A 19,437-nucleotide genomic window follows, 5' to 3' on the forward strand; every position below is an offset into this window, starting at 1 on the left:
AATGTCAAACACTGACAAATCCACTCGTGGACGATAATTATAATTTGGATGCTTAGTAGTCCTAAAAAATAAAACTATGAGACACAAACAGCAAAGGCTCCGATAAGAGTGACAGTACTGGTTTCAGTTAAATTGTGGCTATAATATTAATATATTCCATATACGAAGTTAATATCACACAATTGTTTACTATTTTGTGTTAATATAACGACACTACTGGTTACTTCGGTCGTTGCATCAGTGGATTTGTGATTAAACTTTTTCAAAATTTAGTATGATTGGTTTTATTATTATTTTGGTTATTACTATATTGTTCCTAGTATTGAAATATTTCAAGTCGCCACATAAATCATCTCTGAAAGGAAGACATATCGTTGTAACTGGTGGTTCCAGTGGTATAGGAAAATGGGTTGCAATTCTTGGAGCCAAACGGGGAGCTCATGTAACCATTATTGCCAGAAATGCAGATAAATTAGAAGATGCCCAAAAAGAAATTAAAACATTTTGTATAAATGAAGAGCAGAAAATTACCAAAGTTTCAGTAGATGTTTCAAAATATGGGGACATCCAACACATTTTCCATGAACTGGAAGAAACCGTTGGGCCTATCTTTATGTTGGTTAATTGTGCCGGGATAGCCATATGTGGCAAATTAGAAGATTTTGACGAGCAGCAAATAAAACAATTGATAGATGTAAACTTTTTGGGAACTCTTTATCCAGTAAAAGCGATCATTCCGAAATTTAAAGAGAGAAAAGAAGGAATTGTTGTTCTCACAGCATCCCAAGTAGCATTGATGGGAATGTATGGCTACTCAGTTTATTCCAGCTGCAAATTTGCTCTTAGAGGCTTGGCTGAATCTCTTCAGATGGAAGTGAAGCCGTACAATATTTCTGTCACACTAGCTTTACCACCCGACACAGATACTCCGGGATTTGAATTAGAAAATCAAACGAAACCTATTGAAACAAAACTTATATCTGAAGTTGCAGGTCTTGCAAAACCAGAACAAGTTGCTAGAAACCTCATAGATGATGCACTGGTATGTATCAATAACGAAAGGCCTATTTTGTTCCCAAGTTTTTCAACACGTTGAGCCTCTGATGGCTCAATGTCTCAAACATAATAAAATTAGTGTTTTTAATGCTCGCTTGATTACCAAGTAACAATAAACATTTAAGAAGTAAGTAGAGGATAAACAGAAGACTCAATCCACAAATATCAAAGATAAAGTAAGCAAAAATTATGAATCATAAGTTAAATTTCCCAATTTCTAACGAACATGCTTTTGCTGAAAGAGTGATAATTAACAAGTAGGTATCAAGTGGAAGTTTGCCAACGTTTAACTTTCTCACTGTAACTGTTCTAAATTTCACATTAGTTCATATAAACACCCCAAATAATCACTGATTGGCTCATTTCAGAATAGAAGAAATAGGGGATAACCCGTCCTTATATTTTATTTATATCGAAACATATTTTTGTGATTTCTAGATCATTGTTCATTTTTATTATATCAGATGATGAAAATTTTTTGAATGGTGATTAAGATATACACATACAACAGTCAATATTTCAATTTTTTTCAGCTGAAGGCTCAATATGTTATATACTTACAACTTTAGAATTTCTTCATTGATAATGCATACCTGCTAGCATTTGGAGTGTGCATAAATTCACCCTAAGACATGTGCTTTTGGAAGCTGTTGAGTCAGAACATTTGCCATATAAATTCAGCTTGAAGTAATCACAGGAAAAAATCATCAATCAGTGAAATTCAAATGAACTTCTTTCCATCCATTTTATATTGATCCTCAACTAATTTGGTCAGTAAATTGCAGTCAACTTTCTTAAATGAGGTTTCCATAAGTTTCTAACCTCTATTCTGGGTTGACCTCATATATTATTTAGTATATATGCGACTTCTTTGATCTTCCCCTTAAACCATTCATTGGTGGGTCCAGAGGTGCTATGCTACTGCTGGTTTCTTTACATTTAGTGTTCTTCCTGTGCTCGCAGATCTGAAAATTTGATAACTTCTTAGTTTCAGCTATTTAGTACTTGTAACATCTGTGAACGCATTTCTTGGTTGGATCTTCGTGATTTTCGTTAATCGGTCGAAACTGTTAAGGTGTGTAATAAAAGGTTAAACTGGAACCTCTGACGTAGAATACATCCAACAACAAGCACTTTTCCCAACCGTTTCATCAACCAAGTTGGCACCTTCAGGAGATGAACAGACCAACTTGGTTTGTTATACGCGTGTCGAGAAGAGTATCGAAGTTCTGGTGATTGGGAGAAGTGCTTGTTTTTTGATGTCGAGGTGTAGTCAATTAGTGTCCAGTTCTATATCGGCAAAGTCTGTATCACTGACATATCTCATCTAGATGGAATTGTTGATGATGATGATCCCATTGCCAGTGCATCTTCTTGAGTTGATGTGAGGTAAACTCATTCTAAATCAGTTTGATAGATACAGTCATGAATAATTTGGTTTGAATTTTTTTCATTATTTTTCATTTCATACAAGCATTTCATTTATAGTTACATATTTCCTTTCGCACCCATTCTTTTCCATTCCAGGTACATTTGTACTTTTAAATACCTTATTATTTCTTAGTAATAACTTCTCTGAACAATTTGATTCTATAATTATCTACTTTTAGTTTTTGAATAGAATAAGTAAATTTCCAACATTTTGAATTAAAAAAATTATGAAATAATCATATTCATTATTTTTGTTACAGGCTCATCGATTCTTCAGCTATTCGGGATTTGAATCGTATATTTTAACAACACTCTGCGTTGGTATGAGTCCATTCACATCATTCTTAGATGTCATCGTACAAGCTGTGCTACTAGGTCCATTAAGACTCTTATCAGTCTATTACATTCTCTCTTTCAATTACATTGTGAAAAAATGTCATCTAGAGAAAATGAATAAATGAATCCCGTACAAAAATTATTTTATCTTCTTTACTTCATGGATGTGCAATAGAAAAGCCGTTTGTATTTTTCATCATTTAAAAAAATAAACGAAAAAATATTTTAAATATTTGTGTTAGTACAGAATGCCTCTACACTCCCACATATGCCATGTGAAACTTCAAATTGTTTCATGCAATTACATCAATAATTTTTTTAGGTATTTTAATGTATGAGAATTATTGTGTGAAGTAAGCCCAACTTTCCATATATATTGGTACATAGAAATTTTGACTAGTGGTGTCCTAGAAAGTAGAGGTTACCAGTGATACTATAGTTAGTGCATATTTGTGGACATAAAACGTATCTGCACGGTCACAATATGTTTTGCTCACCCTAGTATTGATGATACAGATGAATTTCTAACTGATGGTAGGTAGTCGTAAGTTATCAAGGATTTGAAATATTTGAAAAGATATATAAATTTCTAAACAAGTTCATAGAATAGGTTCTTTATATATTTGTTTTTGAATTGCCTCTTTCATTTGATCTTGAAAAAAATATACATTTTGTTTCTACAGGGTAGCGCACTTGGCACTTCCATTGAATTTTTAATAATATCAAAATTGATTAGAATCTCGTAAGTATCTCAATATTATAAATTTCATCATTGAAAAATCTATGAAAGGGCAACATACGCCATCGAGAAATGAAATAAAGATTCAACTTTATCAAAAAATAAGTATATTCAGTTTAGGAGTTACGAGACTTTTTATATATAAGACTCAACTCTTCCTTACACAATTAATTTTCGAAACTTAAACATATTTTATACAAAGAATTGTGGATGCTGAACCTGAATATTGAATCTATTTTGAACCCCTGAAACAATTTTTGCAGAAAATGTTCCCAATTACCCTCTGCCGTAAACAGTTCGCAAATGTGAATACAATATTTATTTTCATAAACTATACACTTTACGATTTGATGTTCACAAACTTTATTTTCAAAAATATCACGTTTTCCCTATCACAGTAGCTTTTTCATAGTGAATAACATACTGCGAAAAGCTACTGTGACTTCCCAAAAGTTGAAATCGTTTTCAACCCAAAATATAAGAGTGACTCCATAAAAAGGGTAACATACTGCCCCACTGAAGCTGTATTCTCGTCAGTAAAGCCAAAAGCCATCATACAGAATTATTTTGTCGATAGAAATGTGACCAACATCAATTTCTACTTCGATTGAGATGAAAAATAACCAGAAATGTAGAATGGCGCCTTTATTTGTATTATGTATAATTTTTATTTCTTAAAAAAATTAAGTTGGATTATTTCTCCAAATATCAAAAAAAATGTTCTACTTGAATGTGTTTCGACTCATTCATATATAATTTTCATACAAATGTGTCGATCAATATAGCTTACTCGATTTCAGTTACGTGGGTCGCTTTTTAAAAATAACGGTAGATACCGCCAATGTTCGTGTGACGGTATCATCGACATAAGTTATAGGTTATGTCGGCAGACGGTACAGTCAAGGTAGATTGCTAAAAAGCCATAAGGATATTGTGGTACAGTGTTGCGTCACAGTATAGCTACAACGCTTTGTAGTCACATTTTACAAGGGATGTTACATCTGTGGATCCTCTCTCGTGATATTAGATGCGTTTCGCTCGCATTAGTCAATTCCACATTTGTCCGAATTGCCTAAAGTTCAAAATATGTCGAGAAGAGACAGCGTTCTTTTACGTCTATTGTTAGTTTTTTTATGGTATATTTAGTTTTTTAAATATTTTGTGTACCAGTGAGGATGACAGTGTTCCATGTAATTGAAATTTTACGATTCATTTAGTATATTGTGTAGAAATCTTGTGAATGATATCTGAAATAATTCCATAACGAATGTTTGGAATACAAACTGAGTAGAGAAAAGTGTTTTTTGTATAATCCAGTTTTCATATAAAAGTATTTGTTTCGAAAGAATTTTTCTTTCATGTAATTCAATGTTTATAGAAAGTAGCTGTTTCAGGAGGGCTTTTTCTTCCAATTTGTGTCTGAAAGTTACTTCTTTGCATGATCTACACATCTTCTTTGGAAGATTCTCACTTTTTCTTTTGTATCAAGATTTGGGAATCATATTCTGAAACACTCTTAGGATTCCTTTTTCTCTCGAACCACCATAATTTCCAAATTTGAATGATAAAATAAGAATTCGATAGATTAAAACACAATAAATCGTATTTTTTTTTCATCTACGGTTGTGAAACGTTAGTGGTAAAAACATATATATATATATATATATATATATATATATATATATATATATATATATATATATATATATATATATATATATATATATATATATATATATATATATATAGAAGATTAACTTTGACAACTCGCACTGTCAAGAAGTCAATTTTATGAATATTTCTCAGCCACATAAAATTAGTAGAAAACAATAACAACGTTAGCGGTGAATTGGTGCAGCGGTAGTGCGCATGACTCACTCAGTCGTGAGTTCGATCCAAACCTCGATCAGATAGTTTTTTCGAGAGAATATACATTATTGTTATTATGTTCATACATTACTAATAAACTGCGAATGATTCGTATAGTTATTGACATTGACTACCCAGAACCAATATAGGTGGTGCCGCTAACACCAAAATAGTTATTTTCAAACAACTTTGATTGTTTACTTCTTTATTTAGTTCTAGCCCTACTCCATACAAATTCAGTGAAAATAATATCTGTATCCCCGCGTTTTGCAAATTATTGTAGAAATATACATTGATAAATTGAAGAAAGGCATAGAACTCGAAGTTCTCGAGTTTTGTGAAGGAAGTAGTGATAGTAATAAATTATATAAAAAGGGTTTGTTATTATTGTTTTTTGTAAAAACAACAGTATTTTTTATATGAGAATTCCGAAATTTCGATTGTAGCGGCCAAGTTAGTGATGTCATTGGAGAAAAATAGCGCTAAATTTGAACTGGTACAATAGACATATATCCATTTATTCCCTATTTGATACTTTTAAAATCCTACAGATGTTTGAAATGAACGTGTTGAAACTAGGTCACGGGCAAAGGTTGAAAGTAATTGAAAATAAATTGATCTTTTTTAATAATTGTATCAAAATATCAAGATGCTATACCCCTGTTTGAAAATTATTCATAGAAACCGCAAACATTTAACGTTCATTGCAGAGCAATGGCCTGGATCGATTGCTGCAAGGCATTTGATACAACATCGCATGAGCTCATCTTGCATTTGCTCAAATTCCTTGCGGTACTAGACAACATTGTGAGATACCTTGAATCACTTATACCACTAGTCGTGGCTAAAGGAGAAAGTTCAACGACACAGCATATGCTGGTAAATATATATTTACCTAGGGGAAGTATCAGGTTGATATTATCCTGGCCGATGAGGATCATTGATGTTCCATCATCGATGCCTAAACTTCTTTCACTGTTCCATCTCCATAGTTCGAGATAGAAGTGATAGTATCTCAAATGTTCTTACATTATTCATTATATTTATTATAGAGATATTTATATACCAGAGATTCTGGTATGCCGAGAAAGGAACTTATTTTATTTGTCCATTGAATACAGAGAGCTTCTTTATCTTCATAAAGACCAAGTTCCTTGAAAATGTTTTCATCGATCAGTGTGACTGAGTTCGCCAGCGAAACGACAGGAAGAAATTCCGATGATCGGATATTAATGTATGTATAAACCTCTGAAGAAGCTATCAACTAGCGCCAGCGAAACGTCAGGAAGATATTCAAAAAACCTTGGCCTTCAAACCCGAAAAATATTGACACTGATTCTGAATCACGTTGAATATTGTTTGGCAGTTGTACGTCATCTTGACGGGATTCGGAAAAAAATTGTTGTTCTGTAGAATAAGGCGTATTTACTTCTTCAACTCATGCTGCTATACTGAACGTTGCTTTTGTTGAATGCTATGGAATGATTGGCTATCGATATATCTTCTTCGCCCATTGGTTATTCAGCATTTTACAATACATGTTTCATTTTCAGAATTTTCACTTCATTTTCAATATCTCGGTGCTTCTTTTCTAACTCTTGACTCTTGTCTCTCCTTATCTATCTAAAGAGCATGTCTCTTTCTTTGCAAATATAAGGAAGCATGATATTTTTGTGACAGTTTTGTAGGAATGGAAAAACTTTTGATGATTTTCTTCCTAAATCATCATTCTTCACATTTCTATCACTTTTAATGCTCTGAGAAGGATTAGATTGACTTTCACAAATAACTAGTAGCAAAAGTTTGTCTGTGCACTGTTGAGTGCATAGAATCATGTCCTGCTTATCATTTCACGTAAATATAAACAATTGTTTTTTAAACTATCAACAACAATGAATAAATGTCCCAACCGCGAACTGTACTGGCCCGATTTCTTAGATTTAGATCATTTGCTTCTTCGAATATTTCGTTGCTAACCAATATAACATTCCTTACACTCAATGGAAAATATACAATATATTTCTAACATTCACAATTAAATCTAACATATCAAAAATATAGTGACTTGATTTATTTCGAAATTTTTGTGACAAAATAAACTCTGGTTTGATGCGAAAGGTGGGGGTTAATAATAAAAAAAAGAAATTAGTAAAATAAATGGAGTGTTCTTGAATTAATCGATGAGTCTACCAATGGTTTCATCTATAGGTCAATTCGAAACGTCAAAGCGTATCATAAATTTCTGTTGAATTTAAGAACTCGCCCAAACAAATACGTGACGTCAATGGAGAAAAATCAACAATTTTCCTTCACGTCAGGTATCCTGACGTAAAGGAAAATTGATGTCACAAACTAGGCTCTAACCTAACCTATACGAACCCTAACACAGTATCACAGTAGAAAGCTAAAGAAACTTTCTACTGTGACAGTAAGTATTTCGTTCGTGTGGTAGGGGAATACTGTCAGAGCATCTGTGACTGTGACAAACATTCTTATGTATGATTGTGATTGTGCAAAATCCAAGTGTTTACAGGAATGTGCGAGGGTTTTTCGGATAAAGTAAAACATTATGGATTTATTGGCCGAGAATGTTCATTTACTCTTTAGTTCTACCGTTGTCAACTCCTTGAACAAGAAGCAGATAATGACAATATTGGATTTTCTCAATTGCAATACCAAATTGATAGAAAATACATGCAACTTAACATTTAGGGTAAACAGGTCTTTAAATGATGAAATTTGATTTCAATAATGTTTCCGAAAGCATAAACATTTCAAATTACTTTCTTGGTATATATCTTTTCAAAATTTGAAAAAAAAAACAAAGATGAAGAAACAGATATTCTACTTAATAATAATAAAGGGCAAACTAAAATGTTCTCCCCTAAAGTACAATAAAAACTCTTTATACAGATATGTAGAGCATACACCGAAGTTTCTTTCAGATATAAACTAGCAAGAAAAAGTCCTTTCGAAACAACTACTCTCATATGAGATTTGAGTTCATAGGAAAATCACTTTATCCTTTTCATTTGTAGAATTGAATCGTATATCATTCACAGGATTGTTACACAATATAGAATACGAAAGAGGTAAAATTTTGTTTGAAGGTGATTGACAATGTTTCATGATGAATTTCATTAGTTTGGACTTCTATTGTCTGCTATTATATAAAATGATTTGAAACCCCTGAAAGAACTAAAAAAGAAGAATAAAAAATGAATAATTGAAAATAAAAATTATAATAATGAATACAAGTAAAAATAGAACAATTGAACAAAAAATTAAAAGTTAAGAGCGAAGTTATTTCACGACGTTTCGATTGTTAGTATCCATAATCGTCTTCGAGGTGATGACTTTTTATGGTCATTCAAGTCATCTCTCGGAGGAATCAGTCCAGTCATCACCCAAAGATGATTGCGGATACTAACAATTGATACATCCTGTAGTAACTTGGCTTAGAATCTCTTAACTTTTTATTTTTTGTTCTAGTTTCACTTGTATTTTATTTCACTATTATTTCATTTCAGGTTTTTTTTGCTTAATGTAATTGTTATTTTCAGTTATTTATTTTTAATTCTTCTTTTTTGGTTCCTTCAGGAATTTCAAATCATTTTATGAAATATCAGACAATGGAAGTCCGAACTAATGAAATTCAGGTAAAATTTCATTTACATGCTCTCATTTTCTTCAAAACATGATTATTTTGTCACAAAAAGGGACAAATTCTTATTAGACTTACAAAACAAATCAATTATGTTCAAAATAAATATTGTTTTCCACATTTTTTGTATAAAAATGAAGAAATAGAAAGCCAAAAAGGTTTTTTTTTTAAATTTTCAAAAAAACTAAGACAATATTTTGCAAGATGTAGTTCATTAAACACAATAATTTCATAATGGGCCTTTTTTATTGAGAGAATTCAAAAATGTTTGTGAAAGGAATGGTATTTTTCAACATCACCTCCTTTCATCCTGCAAAAAATTGGGCAGCTGAAAATAGTGTTCAATGCTGTAAAGCTGTAGTTTAGTTTAATTAGTAACTATTTATTTTCATATTATAAAACTCTTCATTGAGTCACATAAGAAACTCCATCAAAATTGATATTTTCTCAAAAACTGAAAACAGACTTGACTTTCGAAATCATACATCATCGTGGACAAAGGTTTGAGTTTGGGAACGGAGAATTTGAGTCTTACAAAAATTTCAATAACCTCTACTTCAATGAAATCAGTAGCGATAAAAAATCAGGAATGCAAACTTACATTTGTAAGCAAAAAGATGATGGATTGCAATGAAAAAGGCAAAGTGAGTTTTAATTAGAACAATATTTTTGTGATGAGGAGAAAGAAAAATAATGAAACAGTAAGTATTGATGATGAGTTAGAGTCACATTGGAAGTAGAATACTAGTAGTTTTTTTTTACCTAGTTTTTAAAATGGTGTTACCCTTATTGCCCTTTCAATGATAACTTCTTCAACATGTGCAGATTCACTCCATGTCAGCTTGAAATCTAATGTTACCCTCAAACATTTCACCTGTAAATTGTACGCCAGCATTAGGTAGTAATTAAAGTAGAGACTAACATTTCTGTTTTATCATTATAAAAACACAACTGAAGAGTTGCAGAAAATAATCTACAGGAAAATAATGTATTTCAGAGGTGAGTCGGGCTGCTCTGTCTTCAAAAATTGTTAAGGACATATATATATATATATATATATATATATATATATATATATATATATATATATATATATATATATATATATATATATATATATATATATATATTACAATGTAGGTTTTCACGGATGGTAGAATATGATGTGTTGTTTTTCCGGGTGTTCATCCGTTGTGTACTATTCGATAGTCGACGTTTCGCCATCATCTCAGATGGCATTATCAAGACGAGTTACTGCTTCGCTTCGAGAGGTGTAACTGATGTTAGGTTCTTCTTGTGGTATTTTTATATGGTTTCGCTTGCGTAAGTTGTATGGATTTGTTACCTGTTTTTCCACCTGAGGTGGTTCATTATCAATTTGTGGTTGTCTTTGGTGTCATCTGGAGTGTCTAGAAGATGACAGTACTACCAACTGTCGAAAGCACTCGCAGATAATTAATAGAAGATATAAAGCTTCAAATCCTTTTTGTAAAATTTAATATTGAAATATATATCAAAAGATAAATAGATAAGTACTTTATGATCATTCTCATATTGATTTTAATTTAAGAGCCACCGGTAGACAGCTGTTTCAGCCTATTGGGCATCGTCAGTACCGGGCAGGCGGTCCTCGATTGAAGACAAAATGTGAAAAACCACGATGCCCAATAGGCTGAAACAGCTGTCTACCGGTGGCTCTAAAATTGAAATCAATATGAGAATGATCAGAAAGTACTTATCTATTTATCTTTTGATGCCTTGATAACCTTTTCAGGATATTCTGGATATTCGGAAAGAGCTTTTGAAAAAATATGCTGCACGTCCAGAGAATGCATTCAGCTCCTACCAGTATATTTTGTCCCACTGTGCCATTATTCAGACTGGAATAATTAAGTGAGTATGTTGAACATTTTACTAATAAATTGGTAGACTTGTTACTTGTATAAAATTTGTTCAACAAACATTATCCATTATGCAAGGCGTACCCAAAGTGAATTATTATTCATCAGAATTTTAAAGAAAATTTCAAGACGAACTGTTCATTTAGAAATTTGACCCCAGCTTACATGCCCAAAGTGACCATCGTTAAAAGTTACTCTGTAATTGTTACTTTGTAACATATTTATATGGAAACTTTAATTGACATGTAATTATTACAAATACTGGATCTAGGATTCGTTGATAACAATTCAACAACTCAATTCAGTAATCAATCTACTACTGACGTAACATTTTCAAGTAACATGTTCTAAATATTCTCAACACGCTTTTTGAAACAAGTCCTTGTTTGGTGATACACTGAAACTTCACTTTCCAAAGTGTGAAAATCTGAAGCCATTTCTTTCATGTACATATGAACCATGTAGATATTTCCAGAGCAGATTCGTTCATACAGGAAATGACGCACATTTATGTGTTTGGTTTGACCAGGGTATGATTCTTTTTGAGCAAGATTTTTTTGCTCCCTGGTTGTCTACTTGTGAAACTGTTGGGTTCTTAGGTGTCTACTGGCTTCAGTTAGGACAGTAAGCCTTTTAGCCAAAGATATAAGAAATATTTCCTAACAAAATGTACAGAATCTTCAATAAACCACCTGTGACATGATTCAGCCAAACCCTTTACGATATAAGAAAAACCCTAATAAAAATAAAATATGATTAAATCATAGACTCCTCAGATTACTCAGTCTACAGGTGAGATAGCTGTATCAAAGCTATTTATCGGATTTATTTTCGTGGACTGCGACCATAGTAGATATTATTGAAGACGATGAAGCAACAAACGAAGTGCTCTAGTTGTCTAGTAGATACTGTTCTCACTGTAGTAGTCATAGACGAAACGTCAGATATAAAAACCTGAAGGCCACAACCAATAAACCTGGAAAATAGCTTTGGCACAAATATTTTTGTATTTCAAAATTTAAAAAAATGTGGGATAGTCGAAAAAGTGGTTCATTTTCTTCATCTATATAACAAATGTTCAAGTTTACAATACCTAAATGTCGCCTACTCCGTGGTCCTCCCAAATTTGGGTTTTCAAAGAACAATCAACTTCCTTCGTTGATGAATCATGTGCAAAAAATCCAGTCGATTATTCTATTTGTTTATAATGGACCACATTCAAGTAATTTACTATGAATAATTATTGGTTTTAGTTAATTATAACTAACCTCTACAAATAACTACCTCTGATATGTTTGTAAAGATGGCTCAAGGAAATGAATAAACAGAATATCACAGGAGGAATTCCATTACTGGCATAATGCATAGCAGAATGTGTATCTTTCATATAAAATATTATATATCCTTGTATTTCACGAATATTTTAACCCAGTTGAATAATAATTTTCCTCTTATACCAATTGTGAATTTTGGCAATAATCAAATATCAAAATCTAATGTCCAAATATTTAATTTTCAGTTTGGACCAATTATTGGAAGGTGGTTTATTTACTGGTAATATTTATGAAATTTGTGGCTTACCTTCATCTGGAAAGTCACTATTTTGTTTGACTCTCATGAAAAATTTGGCCTCAAGTATTCGAGATGGTAATATTCATTACTTTGATACGAAACATGATTTTCAGGCTGTGAAATTCAAGCAGATGCTCAAACATCTTGATAAGGTAACTCGTAACCATTCAATATTCACCATTTTTGACTCATTTTATTACAGGAAGTTATGGTTGAAGTAATGAACCATATTTTCGTTAAGAGATCAAAAACAAAAGAAGAACTTCTGAAACATTTAACAGAACTGAAAAAGGAAGTTGAAAATGGCAGCAACATCAAGATAATCGTTATTGATTCATTGCCACCTTTATATTTTCAGTCATTTGATCATACCGAGAGTAATAGCTTCCTCAACCACATGGTCAACATTTTGAGATACCTGACTGTGAAATTCAATATTATAGCTATTGTTACAAATTTGGTAACCCTATGGAATGAAGGAGATTTTAAAAATATAAATTCTATGAAAGAACGAATAGCCTGTGGAAGTTATTGGTACAATATTCCAAATGTAAGACTAAAGTTCAATAAAGAAGACAATAAATGTAAAATTACTATTACTAAATCTAGGAGGATAATGCCTGAAGTTGATAACTGTCTAGTTGAAATAAATCATTTGGGATTTATAGGATAAGTACTGTTTACTAACTTAGATGAATCATCATTCTTTCTCATTTCAACTTTAATACAGTTAGAATTGTTAGTATTTTCAACTTGTAATAAAAATATTCTATTTGAAAAAAACTCGTTTATTAAAAAATAAAGGAACTGAATAAATATCTGAAATATTGTAATCATATCCAATTACAGCATGCAAACATCACATGCTGAACATTTAATAAATTTACTGGTTCATATACAATAAAATTAACACATTCTTGACATTTACAGTTCATAAAGAAAATTCAAAACTTTTATAACAGATTACCAATTTAAATTTTCTGATTTTTCAAGTATTGTTTCAATACTTTTTTACCAGGGATCAATCCCTGGGTCAAACCAGGCCTTTTCCGTTTCTTATTACTCTGGCTTGGGCAGTCTTCTACAGTTTCCACGTCACTTCCTGTTTTTTGAAGAGTTGATCCACTCAAACCAATTTGATTATTTTGACACACCACAGCATTCTGGAAAACAGCTAGCTTTTCAACCTCTATTTGCTCCGCAGTCTTTTGAATATCGGAATCGTGGGCAAATTTGCAGTTATGCCCAAATCTGCATCTACCTTTTCGATAATTCCAACATATTTTCTTTCCATTGATCACAACAATATTATCTTTGGTTTCGACCATTTTCACATGTTTTTGTAATATGGCGGCCTTGGCATTTTCTGCCTCAATAAATGGATTCTTGAAAACGGATGACTTTGTATCTTCAGGTGACTCAGTTTCTTCTCCAAACTTAGGGGCAGGCAATTTGCACTGGGAAGAGAAGTTTGTATCATCCTTTTCGTCACTGAAACATATGACAGCTGACCCATTTTTTACAAAATTGTATAAAATTCATCCTAGAGCTATGTATTTGTGACAACAAATGTATCTGTAGTAGAAAAGTAAACAAACGGTTACAAAAATATCGAGAGTTGATTATCGATTTATGCTGACAATATTTGCAGCTCTACTAATTTGTTGATATGAAATGATTGTAATGACAATGACGATTTTACCTGGAATGCTCATTTTCTGTATCTGCATCTGACGAAAATTCATCAGAATCAGAAGAGTTCTCATAATCAGGAACAAGCGACATCATAATATATATTCTAAATATAAATTATTACTGAACTTCCATGTTCCATGTGCTATTACTTTGTAATTATCAATTTAGACACTAGGCGGAGCTGACTCTAGAAAGTTCAATCTTTGAGTTTTGTCTTCCTGATACGATGAGACATCTGTCAAAAATATTTGAAGTATTTATAATATAATTGATTAATGCGAGAACTAGTGCGTTCAAAGGAATTTGCGAATATTGAAGGTTGACAGTTCTCTTCTCTGCAATTGGTATTTTACGAACGAATATCCTCAAGTCGAAATTTGTGCGAGATGGGGATTGAAGAAGTCTTATCTTTCGAAGTACGATCCAAAGTATGGATCGAAAATATACAGTGAAAATCGAAGTAACGTAGTGGTAGATCGAACCTTTTATGTCAACTAACTGGCTACCGATCTACGAGTACTTACAATAATCGAATTGTCTTCAACAAATTATTCCTCTCAACAGTTGAATTATTCACAACAAGGGTATAGAATGATATACATTTATTCAATGAAATACTCTAGTGATTGGCTAAATGCGCTAATGCGTAAGCAATAGCCAAGAAAACTAAGAGAGAGAGAGAAAAGGTATGTCGTTTATCAACTATTTGAGTTGACCATGACCACTAACGCAAGGTGTCGCCAACGTCAACGCTAAACTAAGGAATAACAAATAAACAGGTTAGATATTTGCTATGCATACTTGGCAGTATTTGATGAACTCAAGACTAAATCATCGCATTTTATATTTGTTAACTGGTTTACATAAGTGAATCTCAATTTGAAACATTTTTGTTATTTAAGGATTTTCTGGAAAACTGTTCTTTTCCTATCACATATTTATTATATTGACACATTGAACGATATTTGAAGAGCTGACTTTCACATTAGTCTAAACAAATAATACAAAAATTAAGCAATATTGAAATTTTATGGCAAACAATGGTTTCCTTGAGATTGACGTTGAAATTATATCAAAATGTTGCCTATACATTGGCTGACTGAACGATGTAGTTTGAATTTTCTACTCACTATGAAGAAGTGGCATTTACAATTCACTAAACAAACATAATAAATGTACGAACAACTGATATTTGAAGAACATGAAACTTCTTCTCGAAAATAGATATGTGCCTACTATCTAATAATGAAAAAGATTTGATCATGCGCATATTGCACATTAGCTCATCAAGTAGATTGTCAGCTGTCGCTGTCAGTAGATGTTAGTCAATCGACAAGTGTCAAAGTGGTGCTGAAGAGCGTGTTGAAATGTGAGTTAGCTTCTTGAATTTTGAATTCAAAACAAAAACTGGTGAAACAAGTGCATTATTTATATCTCGAGAAGAATCAGTGAACTCTCCATATATCTCCCCTGTTTCCACACAGACTGTCAGTATTCTGTCGTGCAAATGATCTGGATAATGTTTGAATAGGTATGTTATTATTTGGATTTTTATTTCTTGTTTATATTTTCACATTCGTTCAAGAAGTTGGTATTTCTAATTAGCTGAATAACTGTAATTTCAGTTAGTAGTAGTACTTTGGAATGCCCTCTGTATTTGATATTTCAATATCACGATTGTATTTTATATTATGAGGGTTCCTGTATTGGGAAAGTTTTCATTTCTGCAGTTAATAGTGTATTGTTTATTCTTTGCATTCCGAAGTTTTCTAGTTATATGGTATGTTGAATGTTGACTGTAATAGTCGCATTACATTACAGTTTAAGGTAAATGTTTTTGTTAACTCTTTTGTCAAAAAGAAATAAGATCTGTCATTCAAGTTTCAATTTAGATTTTGAGGGGCAATTTAATTTTTTTGAATAATTGTATTTGTTTTTCTCAAGATTTTTCTACAATTACAAGTAACATATTTGTTTAATTCTTGTGCATTTATGATTACGAAGCGATTTTAAGCAATTTAGCATCAATCCTCATCCAATTACCTACCTTAAATACATTGTGCCTTCAATATAGATCAATATGGCCCTTTACAGTAAGTAATTTTAATGAATATTTTCGGAATTATTCCAGATTTGAAATGCAGGGACATATCGGTTGCGGCGGTACCGGCCGGGGGGTCGGCAGTGCGTGCCTATAAATAGCGCGTCTTAGGCCGCACTTCGCCCTACAGCACTTTATGATTAGCAGCGATCGAACGCGATTATATGTGCATTTAGAATCAGCATTGCAGCAGCCGAGATGGGTCGGTAATTCAATACATTATGCTTCGTGATTGGCTTTTGTGGAATAAATAATCAATTCTAGTTTTTCAAATCTGAAAATAAAAATCGACTTTGTAAACCTACTAGATTGAGATATATCAATCATTCAAAATATACTTTATTTTATTTACTTTTAAGTATATTTTCTTATTGACAAAGTCTACAAAGTAAAATTACAGAAGATACTTAGAAATATAAAACATGAACACAACAAATAAAAATTGCTAACATCACACTGCATAATAAGCAAAATTTTGAACCTACGGCGTGTAATGAGTCCATTGAAAATACTTCCCCCTCACCAGAACAAAAATGCAAAAATGCACGTTTCGCTAACATCATCAGATGATGACTAATACTACTCCTTATAAGCTATGTTATTATTTTTATATGAATCTAGACGAATTATTATGCATGAGGGTCATTAAATTATTTCTTACTTTTTTTTATTGTCCAATTGTTGGAGTTTTTCCCAACACCAAATCGTTATTTTCAACACCTCCTCTTGAAGATGATCACTTGGTGATCGAAACACGTGTCGAGGTGTTAAAAATAACGATTTGGTGTTGGGAAAAAAACTCCAGTAATATTCATTACATTACCAAAGGTTCGAAACAGTACATCATAAGTCCCATTGTTATTTACTAGCCAACATATCCCATGCTATCGCTCAAATTCGGCCTGATTTATGCGCTAGAGTCATGAAAAATTGGACGTTTCGGATGCGCTCCACCCAGTGAAGCCGTGGCGGACATTTGCCAGTATGTATTCCATACATACTGGCATCAATAGATCTTTTGAACGAATAACATTTTCGAGAATTTCTCATACACATTTTTTTTATTTAAATTTAAAAATAGGAAGGGTTTAATGAACGACCCTATATAAGCACTACTGATAGGCAGATGGGGCTACTGTAGTTGAGTGAGCGATACGAAGTGAGCTAATATGGCGAGTGACATTCGAGTATTAGTCTGAATTTCAGTTATAGTTTTTGTGTTGTATTGGCAGTGTAGTAGTGAAATAAAATTGAGTTTGACTGTACAGTGTAGTCAATTATTCTCGAACACACGGGGAAAACGTAATAATATTTACCTTTTACATCATTGAATTGAAATTTATGTCACCCCTGTTAAGCTAGCGGAACCAATTTTATATTTATTTTATACTTCATTTAACCGAGAGATCGTGGGGTCTGATAGCTTAACGTTAAGCTAGCAGAACCCAACAACAGAAAAAATATTACTTGGATCAGACTACGTCATAACTTTAGTTTCATTTTAGGCTCCTATTGCCCCCTATCGCCGATTTTCTAAGTGCTGTTTTTTGAAGTGATGACTTCTTATGGGAGGGTAAACCGCTTTGTAACGTAACGCATCAGTATGTCTGGATTCCCTTTTCTACATATGTACAATGTACAAGCATAAAATAGTCAACAAAAAATTTTATTAATAAATAACCTTTCCTTACATTATCATACCTATTATTATACATAACATTTTAAGTAATAACATAAGCTTTTCTCAAGTAAAACAATTTCAATATTAAATAGTTCAACTTAGAGTAGTTTAAGTTATCACTTCTGTCGGGCGTCCCGAGACGCAAACTTTTTATTTCATTCTGATGGTTTACCGTTGAGCTGGCAGAACAAAATTGAAATCCTCCACTTTAGTGGTTCTGTGGAAATACTATTCGAAATATTATTTCGAATAGTTCTGTGGAAATGGATCATACCTGGTTGCCATTACTGAGAAGAGAGGTTAAAACCGGAAATATGAACCTTAACTGAACTGAATTTTCAAAAAACATCCAGTATGTGTGTTCATGTAGACCAACGGTTGGCAACAGGCGGACCGCGGTCCGTTTGCGGACCGCGAAAGGTCGAAGCTCGGACCGCCGAATATTGTGTTGTATACCAAGTATAAATCAACACGTAGAATAGATATATTTCACCTTCAATTATTGAAATAATATTTTTTAGCCACATAGAATTTAACTTAGTACTTTATTTTAAGTTACCTAGTTAACTTGTTTTACAAGTACCTACAACTAATATGGTTTGATCAGTTTCCTATCTAGCCTGTGTGTGCGTGTATATTTTTGCGAATTAGTAATAATTTTAAATCTAGATTACGCACACGAAACATCCATAGGTTGAACTACACACCATTTTTTCGGAAATATTTTTTATCAACCCCAGCAATGATTGACAAAGAAAAAGGTGTAGTAAAGAGAATCAAGTATCAGTGCATAATTCACTAGGTAGCCCTTTGTGGTAAACTTAGTGCTACACTGAAAGAAGTGATGAACAGTTTGGTCAAGTTGAATAATTTTATGAAATCTCATTCTGCTCTTCAGCACCGACCTTTCAGCGTATTCTGACTTACTGCAACATAACAATGTTCCTTGGCTAAGTAAAGGTCAAGTTATTGAACGTTTAAGGCTTAATTTGCAAAATTTAAATACGCAGGGAGCCAGAAATCACTTTGAATTCAAACAAGCACAATATGCCGGTTGTGGCTTTTCTAAAAGAAAGAATATAATATATTCAAATGCGCTCAGCGCAGAGTTACAAGGAAATGGAAAATTGATATATGATCTGATATAAAGCGAGTCTGCTTTTAGCAAGCTGGATATCTTTGAAAAAATTCCATAAAAATGGATTTACAAATCCATTTTTATGGAATGTCGATTCATCCGACCATAAAATATTATTGAAAAAATATTCGTTTCGACGAATTTTGTTCATGGCCCAATTGCAAAATCTCACTCTTTTCTCGAAATCAGCATACAGTAGTTCTTGATGTAACTGAACGTGGTATGGATGCAAGCGATGTTTCTTCAATACTCGT

General features: G+C 32.4%; 4 protein-coding genes across 8 annotated transcripts in view; 3 read left to right on the forward strand and 1 right to left on the reverse strand.

Annotated features, from left to right (window-relative positions):
- On the forward strand, positions 1 to 2,965 carry Kdsr (3-ketodihydrosphingosine reductase). Its single transcript, XM_023161009.2, has 2 exons — positions 1 to 1,042; positions 2,748 to 2,965. The coding sequence occupies exons 1-2, from the start codon at positions 275 to 277 to the stop codon at positions 2,946 to 2,948; spliced, it is 969 nt and encodes a 322-aa protein (XP_023016777.2). The 5' UTR covers positions 1 to 274; the 3' UTR covers positions 2,949 to 2,965.
- Positions 2,966 to 7,858: 4,893 nt separating this feature from the next.
- Rad51D (Rad51 recombinase D) lies at positions 7,859 to 13,351 on the forward strand. 4 transcript variants are annotated; one of them, XM_074173262.1, is made up of 5 exons: positions 7,859 to 7,990; positions 9,666 to 9,796; positions 10,870 to 10,988; positions 12,516 to 12,720; positions 12,771 to 13,351. In XM_074173262.1, the coding sequence occupies exons 2-5, from the start codon at positions 9,770 to 9,772 to the stop codon at positions 13,239 to 13,241; spliced, it is 822 nt and encodes a 273-aa protein (XP_074029363.1). In that variant the 5' UTR covers positions 7,859 to 7,990; positions 9,666 to 9,769; the 3' UTR covers positions 13,242 to 13,351. The 4 variants fall into 4 exon arrangements, with proteins under 4 accessions (XP_074029363.1, XP_023016772.2, XP_023016774.2 ...); XM_023161006.2 differs by lacking the exon at positions 7,859 to 7,990 and adding an exon at positions 8,004 to 8,144; XM_074173261.1 differs by lacking the exon at positions 7,859 to 7,990 and adding an exon at positions 8,006 to 8,144 and having other exon boundaries at positions 9,669 to 9,796.
- A 42-nt stretch (positions 13,352 to 13,393) lies between these two features.
- On the reverse strand, positions 13,394 to 14,453 carry LOC111506077 (uncharacterized). Its single transcript, XM_023161008.2, has 2 exons — positions 14,271 to 14,453; positions 13,394 to 14,059 (listed from the first exon to the last, which is right to left on the reverse strand). The coding sequence occupies exons 1-2, from the start codon at positions 14,354 to 14,356 to the stop codon at positions 13,540 to 13,542; spliced, it is 606 nt and encodes a 201-aa protein (XP_023016776.1). The 5' UTR covers positions 14,357 to 14,453; the 3' UTR covers positions 13,394 to 13,539.
- Positions 14,454 to 15,570: 1,117 nt separating this feature from the next.
- Tpst (Tyrosylprotein sulfotransferase) overlaps positions 15,571 to 19,437 on the forward strand; it is a 95,736-nt gene continuing 91,869 nt past the window's right edge. The window contains exon 1 of one of the 2 annotated variants that reach the window (XM_074173260.1): positions 15,571 to 15,794. The gene's annotated coding sequence lies outside the window, so the exon portion shown is untranslated. The remainder of the gene's footprint in view (positions 15,795 to 19,437) is intronic. The other variant, XM_074173259.1, reaches the window with a different exon arrangement.

The sequence above is a fragment of the Leptinotarsa decemlineata genome, unplaced genomic scaffold, assembly GCF_025532065.1.
Source record: "Leptinotarsa decemlineata unplaced genomic scaffold, Ldec_3_MD MMD2_tig00000218_RagTag_RagTag, whole genome shotgun sequence".
Lineage (NCBI taxonomy): Eukaryota > Metazoa > Arthropoda > Insecta > Coleoptera > Chrysomelidae > Leptinotarsa > Leptinotarsa decemlineata.

Excerpts from the sequence above, each read along its gene's own strand:
- Kdsr (XM_023161009.2), top strand. The coding sequence starts at position 275 with ATGATTGGTTTTATTATTATTTTGGTTATTACTATATTGTTCCTAGTA. Across the intron at positions 1,043-2,747 it reads ACCTCATAGATGATGCACTG|GCTCATCGATTCTTCAGCTA; the intron begins GTATGTATCAAT and ends TTTTTGTTACAG.
- Rad51D (XM_023161004.2), top strand. The coding sequence starts at position 8,001 with ATGGATTTATTGGCCGAGAATGTTCATTTACTCTTTAGTTCTACCGTT. Across the intron at positions 8,145-10,869 it reads CATGCAACTTAACATTTAGG|GATATTCTGGATATTCGGAA; the intron begins GTAAACAGGTCT and ends TAACCTTTTCAG. Across the intron at positions 10,989-12,515 it reads ATTCAGACTGGAATAATTAA|TTTGGACCAATTATTGGAAG; the intron begins GTGAGTATGTTG and ends TTTAATTTTCAG.
- LOC111506077 (XM_023161008.2), bottom strand. The coding sequence starts at position 14,356 with ATGATGTCGCTTGTTCCTGATTATGAGAACTCTTCTGATTCTGATGAA. Across the intron at positions 14,060-14,270 it reads ACAGAAAATGAGCATTCCAG|TGACGAAAAGGATGATACAA; the intron begins GTAAAATCGTCA and ends CATATGTTTCAG.